Raw genomic sequence first — 9,223 nt, forward strand, 5'->3', positions numbered from 1 at the left:
AGGTTGATTCCTGATCTGTATGTTTAGGTGCAGTTAGATACAGCTCATGACGACCTTGTTTGCAAAGATGGTTTTGAAGGGGGGTGTGGGTGGCTGCCGCGAGGCCAAGTCGGCCTGGCCCCTTGGGTCCTCTGGCTGGTCATTAATCCACCCCCTGGGCATTCAGAACTAAAATGTCTGTATTCATTTAGCCTAGTGGTTTGGGAACCCCTGGGGAGCTGCAAAGGAGTGGTAGGGGGGACGCAGTAGGTTGGCAGGAAAAATAAAGCAAAACAAAGTAAATAATTGAGTGAATTGAATACCTAAAGTAGACAAAACTAATAAAAAAAAGCTAAACAACATACCCATTAGTTCAGATTGGCCCTATAATAATATATATTTCATATCTGAACATTATGACTGTTAGGTCTATAACTATTGTTATTAATTTATGGATCCCAGTGGGGCACTATACCTAGACTAATGGTAGCCTACGGTAGCCTTTATGTCCATTGAAGTTCAAGTTCAAGTGCTGTCTGCTGTTAGGGCATGATATGAAAAGGGTAGGCTGATGGCGGATCAACTGTGACTGTGTTATCATTTTCTTCTTTACAATGCGTTCTGTTGTATTGTATTGAGTTGTGACAGGGGGTGTGCACCGAATATGAAATATTATAATAAGAGTAAATATTATAAGAATAGTGCACGGCCCATGTAAGGGGGGACTTTGCTGGAATCTACCGGGATATGGAGGGCCTTGTCAGGGTTACGTTTGGGAACCCCTGAATTAGCTTATACCAAGTTCTATGTAGACTGGTTTTGTCATCCTTTGTAAACTGTAAATTACTTTGGATCATCAGTTAATGTAATGATAGGATGACACAATAACTCCCTCTTGTGGCGGTTTTCATTACTGCAGCTGGCATGCAGGCCCTCTTCCAGGTCCGAGAGTGTGGCAAGGACAGCAGTAGCAGCTTTGGCAGGCCTGTGGAGGCTCGAGTGAGGCAGTACTTCATCGCTGCTGAGAATGTGCTTTGGGACTACGCCCCTTCAGGAATGGACATACCTGACAACGTCTTACTCACAGAGGAGGGAAGGTAAAGAAAGGGGTGCTTAAATAATAATGAAGCCACAGCCAAGTAACTGCAATTACACTGTTTAAAAATATAAACATCATGTATGCATTTGCAATCCCATAGTGAATACAATTTGTTGGTATTTGTTTCAAATCTGACAGAGACTCTGTGGAGTATTTTGGAAAAGGTGAAGGTCGGCTTGGAGGGATATATGAGAAAGTCATGTACGTCTCATACACAGACGCCACATTCTCACAAAAAACAGCACGCACTGAGGCTGACAAGCACCTCGGAATACTTGGTAAGCCTTTCCCTATTTCATTTTCCCTCTTTAAAGGAACAGTCCACCCATTGTTGATTTTCACATATTTGCAGTATTTCCAAGCATCATACATGAATGTGTTTATGTTTACCATCCAGTGTTTCATTGTGTCTTGTTTCATTGAATAATAACAACAACAACAATGTTTCTGAAAGTTTTGACCTTTGACCCCTGCCAGGCCCCATCATGGCAGCCGAGGTCGGGGACGTCCTTGAGGTGACCTTCTTGAACAGGGCTGTGAGGAACTTCAGCATCCAGCCTCACGGGCTGCAATACGAGAAAGCCTCAGAAGGAGCACAGTACCAGGATGGTGAGACACAGCATAGATATACAGTATACAGTGCCCTCCATAATTATTGGCACCCCTGGTTGAGATGTGTTTTTTAGCTTCCAATTATTTTATTTTTTTCTAAATAATATGGGACCTTAATGGAAAAAAAGAGAAAAATCCAACCTTCAATACAAGTGCATTTATTCAGTGGGGAAAAAATCCCACATAAAGAAATAATTATTTGACATCAAATAATGTGTGTCACAATTATTAGCACCCCTGGTGTTAATATTTTGTACAACCCCCTTTTGCCAACAAAACAGCACCTAATCTTCTCCTATAATGTTTCACAAGATGGGAAAAGACAGAAAGAGGGATCTTCAGCCATTCCTCTTTGCAGAATCTCTCTAAATCATCCGGAGACCTGGGTCCTCTCCTCTGTACTCTCCTCTTCAGCTCACCCCACAGGTTCTCAATGGGGTTGAGGTCAGGGGACTGAGATGGCCATGGGAGGAGCTTGATTTTGTGTCTGGTGAACCATTTCTGTGTAGATTTGGCCATATGTTTAGGGTCATTGTCTTGCTGAAAGACCCAGTGACGACCCAGCTTCAGCTTTTGGGCAGAGGGCAACAGATTTTGATTTAAAATGTCCTGGTATTTCAAAGCATTCATGATGCCATGCACCCTAACAAGGTTCCCAGGGCCTTTGGAAGCGAAACAGCCCCACAGCATCACTGACCCACCCCCATACTTCACAGTGGGTATGAGGTGCTTTTCAGCATGCGCATCTTTCGTGGTACGCCAGACCCACTTAGAGTGTTTGTTGCCAAAAAGCTCAATCTTGGTCTCATCTGACCAAAGCACACGGTCCCAGTTGAAGCCCCAATACCGCTTGGCGAACTCCAGACGCTTGCGTTTATGATTGTGAGTGAGGAAAGGTTTTCTCCGTGCATGCCTCCCAAACAGCTTGTTGGCGTGTAGACAGCGCCTGATGGTTGATTTGGAGACTTTGTGACCCCAGGATGCTACCATTTGTTGTAATTCTGTAACAGTGAGCTTTGGAGATCTTTTGATTTCTCTTACCATCCTCATCACTGTGCGTGGTGGCAAAATAAACTTGGGTCCTCGTCCAGGCTTGTTTACCACTGTTCCAGTTGTTTTGAACTTCTTAATTATTCCTCTCACAGTGGATATGGGCAGCTGCAGTTGAGTGGCAATCTTCTTGTAGCCTCTGCTTGACCTGTGAAGGTCGACGCACATCTGCCTCACTTGTATGCTGTGTTCCTTTGTCTTTCCCATGTTTAACACTAGAACTACCAGGATTTTTCTGCCTACCTAGAAGTACCAGAGAGGGGTCATTTGACCCGGCGGCTTTTACCTAATACACTAATCACTCATTTTGTTATGGTAATGAGGCTGTTAGGGGCCGTGTGTGGGGTGAGGGGGTCACACCTTACAGTGCTAAAAGCCAAGACAAACAGGGACAGACAGCTTCTTCCCAAGGGCTGTCAGCCTCCAAAATCACCACAGGTAAATATACCTGAACATGAAGATATCAGCAATAAAGACAGATAGCACAGTTTGGCGGACAGTGTGTTACAGTTTTTCTCCATTGGTTTGTCTCATTTCTTGAAACTGAGATGTCATTCTCAAAACATGGACAAATCCCAAAACTGATTTGCAGTTCCTCACAACAGAATGGCATTTATCATTGCTTTCATCAAATTTCAAATGATTTTGTACATGGCTCAATCATTTAGTACATCCTTGCACTTTCTATGTACAAGTATCAGTTAACACAATCAGCTTATATTTAGTAGAATTTTCAAATGAATGTACCTTGCTGATCTATCCCAATTGGTTGATTCTCAGTGTAATGGTTGTCCTGAAAACATGTCAGCACATTTTCTTCATATAAGTCATCAATGAACGTGTGAATGTCCCATGTGATCATGACGAATCATATGACTGCAACCCGATAATGGTTGAATTACAGTTTTTTCTCGATTGGTTTGGCTCATTTCTTGAAACTGAGATGACATTCCTATAACCATTGGGTCATTTGGCCAAACATTCTTACACTTCTGCACAACAGTTCAGATAACTAGCAAAATGTCATATACCTCCCAAAACACCTCATTCTTGCATCAGCACTAAACCGTCTCACATATAAATAGTCAGTACCATCAAAATGATAGATCCTTCTCAATTGCTTTGGCTCATTTGCATTCATTTAGTCCTTTTGTCAAAATAAACTGGATGGTTCAGCATAACGTGAATCCTCATCACTCGCTCATATCACCCCAAAAACAGTTTACTCATGTGTCAAAGCTAAATTTCTTCCCCACATATATCATCAGTACCCCCAAAATACATTGTCCCTTTGCCATTGTGTAAGCACTGCCAGTCAAAATGGTTAGGTGTTTTATCTACGTTCAGCTAACAGATTTCGACTATGTATAAAAATGAAAAAGTGAGTGAAACCATTGAAGTTTGACAACACAGATAATTTACCAAGGACATTTATCAGTAACTTTATTTACTGTAAATCCATATACAGAAAGTAATGCCCATATATCACAGGTTTCTCATGGGTTTGGCTCATTTCTCAAAACAGAGATAACATTCTCAAAATAACATGGACAAATGCCAAAGCAACTAGCAATTGTTCAAAACAGAATGTCGTTTGAAAAAATGTCATGAAATTACCCAAATAACAGAGGAAACTGTAGTATACACGGTTGTAAAATTATTTTCTACTAACTAGTAAAGTTACAATACCATCTGACCTGTTGAACACTGTCATGAATTTACTATGTAATGAAATTCTTAAAATATGATGTCCTTGACGGTTTTGGGAATTGCGTAGACCACTTTGCATATGATGACTTACACAATGAAATAATGCTGACGTGTTTTGGAGAGGGCAACCATTAGACTGAGAATTGTCTAATTCGTAAGCAAGGTCAATTTATTTGGAAAATGTGCTGAATGTATGCTGAATGTGTCAACTGAAGGGTATTTGTACATATCCATCTGCAGAGATGTACTAAACATTTGAGACATGTACAAAGCATTTGATATCTGATGAAAGCAATGAAAAATGCCATTCTGTTTTGGGAAATTGCAAGTTGGTTTGGGAATTTGTCAGTGTTGTTTTGAGAATGTCATCTCAGTTTCGGAAATTAGCCAAACCAATCGAGAAAAATTGTAACGTGTGAATCTCCCATGCCATGTGACCATAACGACTCATGTGAATGTAACCTGGCAATTGTTAGATGGATAAATACCAGTGCATGTGGACTACTGCTTCATTTCCCTCAAGAATTTTGTGGTGAAAGAAGCTCCTCTCCAAGGAACGAAGATGCAGAGATACAGCACTCAACAGGCATTGGAAATGATCCACACACGCGCACACACACACACACACTCTGTGTCTCAAGTGACAGCTGTGAGCTGCTAACAGCCACATTTCCACAACAAAAGGAGTGTCCGCAGGGGGTCCAAAGGGTCAAATGACCCTCTTGTGGGGCTTTTAGGTAAAAAGGTCAATTGACCCCTCCGTGGTAGTTCTAGTGTTAAGAGTGGATAAGAGAAATGGCCTCGGTGTCACGTCATATTTATACCCCAGGGAAACAGGAAGTGATGAATTACTAATTAAATGTTCCTACATACTCTGGTAAACTTTGTAAACTACTGTAGAAATGACAAAAATGCTTCAATTATATTTATTTCCTGGGAATTGTTAAGGGTGCCAATAATTGTGGAACAGGTGATTTAATGAAAAATAATAATTTTTTAGTCAGGGATTTTTTTATTTTCTTACAATTCATTTGAGTTGAAGGCTACATTTTTCTACAATTTTCAGTGTGACAGTATTCTTCTGCAATAAACACTGAATTTATTTTAAGGCTTTTAACACATCTCAACCAGGGGTGCCAATAATTATGGAGGGCACTGTACATTATACTATAGTCATTTTCACACAAAGCAGTCAGTTTTTTCAAGGACAGATGCATTTGATGGGGATTTACAACACTTGACTTACAACACATACTTACACCAGCACACCACTCACAGCATCAATCTCATACTGCACTCTGCATTCAGAGGTGTCAAAAGTAAAAGTAAATTCATGGTGTAAATATAGCTGCAAGCAGCAATGCGGGGCCAAGCAGTAAGTCCGCCAAAGTCGCCAAGGCAACCGAAAGAGCTGAGCAGGTAGAATGTCAGAGACACGCATAGTTATTTTTTACAAGCAGAAATATACCTCGAAATTTGATTTGTGACCTAGTGGTGGCGCTAGCGAGTGAGCTGGAGACCTGAAAGTTCTTGTGGGGAGTCATGGGATAGCCAAGAATGTGTGTGACGATTCCCAAAAGATTCCAATAACTGTGGGTTGCTGAGATATGAGCTCACTTCCTGTTTGGCGTCTGTGTGGAGGATTTTGATTGGCTGTTACGGCCAAACGGTAAAAGATGTAATACAACCCCTTTAGGGATCTCCTCAGAGTGCTCCAGAGATCATGTGTATCAAGTTTTGTGAAAATCAGACTAAATTTGAAGGATGAGGAGCCTTTTATTGATTTTCACCAAATCCAAAATGGCGGGCATTCTATTGTGGCGGATATGATGTCAGAGGGTGCGTTGGATTCGTCTTGGCCCAAGGAATTTAACAGTACTACCAGAATAAAAAATGAGCATGCGGTTCAAAAGTTACAGGCAGAAATGTAGCTAAAACTTTGACCAGCTGGTGGCGCTAGAGAGTTTGAGCTAGCGACCTGATTTTTTTTGTGGTGGGTCATGGGACTGACAAGAAAGAGTATGCCCATACGACTTTGATGCTGTCGACCAACGTTGACGGAAGCACGTGAGCGAGAACTTGTTGTCACGATGTGGGTGTTATTAAATACAGCGCATCTAAAGTCGGCCACAAATATGAACGAGACGATGAGCTCGCACCGGTTTGCTCTACTAACACACCACGTGTGAGGAGTGGGGGGGCAGGCAGTGAGGAGGAGCTGAAGTGGGGACCTGCGCAAACTTGTGTAGAGGTGTGAGACAAGACCCATATACACACGTGAGTGAGTTGTTGACCAACCATTTCATGGGCACGTGACCTCGGATGCAGCGTTGAAGGGGATAAGCAACTGCAGAGGTTGCAAGATCTGACTGCAGCCGCATGCATCCCGCGATAGTTTGACACCATGTGACATGTCACCTCGTCAACGCAACATCGACGAAATTTCGAAGTTTGACAGGAAATCTAACCGTCATGCAGCATTTTCTATCCAGGGTGCATTGCTGTCTAAATGCGCATGCATGCGTTGACACATGTCGATCGCACCTACTGTGACAATTTGCAGAAGATTGTGACAATGGGTTCCCAAGATATGACTTCAATTCCTGTTTGGCGACGTTTAGGCTGTTTTTGATTGGCTGACGATGATGTCATAGGATGCGTTGGATTCGTCTTGGCCCAAGGATTTCAACGGTACCACCAGATTTAAAATGGAGCGTACGGTTCAAAAGTTACGGGCAGAAACGTAGCTAAAACTTTGACCAGCTGGTGGCGCTAGAGAGTTTGAGCTAGCGACCTGAATTTTCTTTGGGTGGGTCATGGCTTGGACAAGAATGTCTTTGACAATTTGCAGAAGATTTTGACCATGGGTTGCCAAGATATGACTTCACTTCCTGTTTGGCGACTTTTAGGACGTTTTTGATTGGCTGTCACGGCCAAACGATAAAAGATATAAAACATTGAAGCTCAGTCCAGAGATGCTATATACCGATTTTCAGAAAAAAATGTCAAAAATTGAGGAGGAGATGGGTTTTTATTGATTTTCACAAAATTCAAAATGGCGGGAAAACTATCCAGGCGGAAAATGACGTCATAAGGTGCGTCATAAGGATTCGTCTCGGCCCAAGGATTCCAGGGATACCTATTTTTTTAAAATTGGCCCAGCGGTTCAAAAGTTACAAGCAGAAATGTACCTGCAACTTTGGCCTGCTGATGGCGCTAGAGGGTTGGGGGTGGGGACCTAAAAATTACTGTGGGTAATGCTGACACGGTCCTGAACGCGTGTGCCGATTTTCAGCATTTTCGACCATACGGTTCTATGGGCTGCCATAGACTCCCAGAGGAAAGTAAAATCATACAAACACTTCGCTGCTTGGCCCCTAATTACAACACTAGCACATAATATTACATAGCTGCTACACCACTTACTCAAGTGCACCCAATGGAGTAAATAGACTGTGTTGTTACTGAAAAACACTATAAACCTCACAAGAACCCACCACAAACTTAATCCAACCAGTGTAGAGTCCTCTGGTCGTAAGACAAGTACACAGGTCTACTGGTTACTCAGAAAAAGTGACCTGTGTTGGAAGGTGTTTCAGTTTTTCCTTTTTGAAACCTCTGACTGCATTACATTACAGAGATACGATACATTCTACCTGATATTCCAGGTACGTCGAAGCCAGGCTCTGCTGTAGCCCCCGGGGAGCGTTACACCTACAGTTGGCAGGTGAGGGAGGGCCCTTCCCCTGATGACCCCCCTTGTGTGTCCTACCTATATTTCTCTGCCAGCGACCCCGTCAAAGACACCAACTCGGGGCTGGTGGGGCCCCTGAAGGTGTGCAGGAGGGGGTTCCTGGACGCCAACGCAGCACAGTCTCAGGTAGGGCTGCTCGGTTATTTATTTATTATTATTTTTTTAATGTTTTTTTAGGTTTTTTTTATGTCTTTATTGACCGGATATTATGAGATGCTGACAGGAAGTGAGTGGGAGAGAGAGATGGGGGAGGATTAGGAAATGACGTCCAGGCTCGAACTGGGGTCCCCATGGGCATGAAAGCCCAAATGTGGTTGGCTTAGCGCGATTATTTTTTAACGAGGGCATACTCACTTAGTAACATATAGGAGGCATCACTCTCAGTATGGTATGAGTATGAGTATGAGGTATGAGTGATCGCACGGTTAGTTACAGGTATGAGTAATCGCTGACTGAGCAGGTATGAACAGTAACAATGTACTCCGATACTCAATTATAGGTACCTACAACCACTCACACAGTCACAGGGGTACTTTTTCATAATATTACAATATGTTTAACAGAAATACATATTATGTATTATTTATTGCATTTCAGAGGATGAGTAGGGATTTTTTCCTTCTCTTCACGGTGATGAACGAGAATGAGAGCTGGTACATTGATGACAACACAAGACGCTACGGGACGGCCCAGTCAGAGCCAGACAACGAGGACTTTCAGGAGAGCAATAAAATGCACAGTAGGCTACCACATAAACATTCTGTGGCTCTGCTATAAGAAGAATTTGACATTTCATGTTCAAGTCTTTATACGCTATACATTGGTGTATGTGGGACCAACAGCAATAGACATTTATTTCAAACTTAACTCCACAGGCCTCAGTTTGACATCCCTGTGCTAAATGAATAAGTTATAGTTTTGCTTAGAATAAGAATAAGTTGTAATATACTGCAAAAGGAAACAGAAACATAAATTCCCACTGGGAAAGTCCCACTGTCATGTTGACACATCACCCAACA

The 9,223-nt window shown here is 42.4% G+C and overlaps 1 protein-coding gene across 1 annotated transcript in view; it reads left to right on the forward strand.

The window, feature by feature from the left end:
• Positions 1-9,223, forward strand: part of LOC134452578 (ferroxidase HEPHL1-like) — a 50,893-nt gene that overhangs the window by 20,140 nt on the left and 21,530 nt on the right. Inside the window, exons 7-11 of the mRNA XM_063203040.1 lie at positions 899-1,076; positions 1,217-1,356; positions 1,556-1,710; positions 8,130-8,330; positions 8,802-8,943. Coding sequence (XP_063059110.1) covers positions 899-1,076; positions 1,217-1,356; positions 1,556-1,710; positions 8,130-8,330; positions 8,802-8,943 — 816 coding nt within the window. The remainder of the gene's footprint in view (positions 1-898; positions 1,077-1,216; positions 1,357-1,555; positions 1,711-8,129; positions 8,331-8,801; positions 8,944-9,223) is intronic.

This window comes from Engraulis encrasicolus, chromosome 7 (genome assembly GCF_034702125.1).
Source record: "Engraulis encrasicolus isolate BLACKSEA-1 chromosome 7, IST_EnEncr_1.0, whole genome shotgun sequence".
In the NCBI taxonomy this organism is placed as follows: domain Eukaryota; kingdom Metazoa; phylum Chordata; class Actinopteri; order Clupeiformes; family Engraulidae; genus Engraulis; species Engraulis encrasicolus.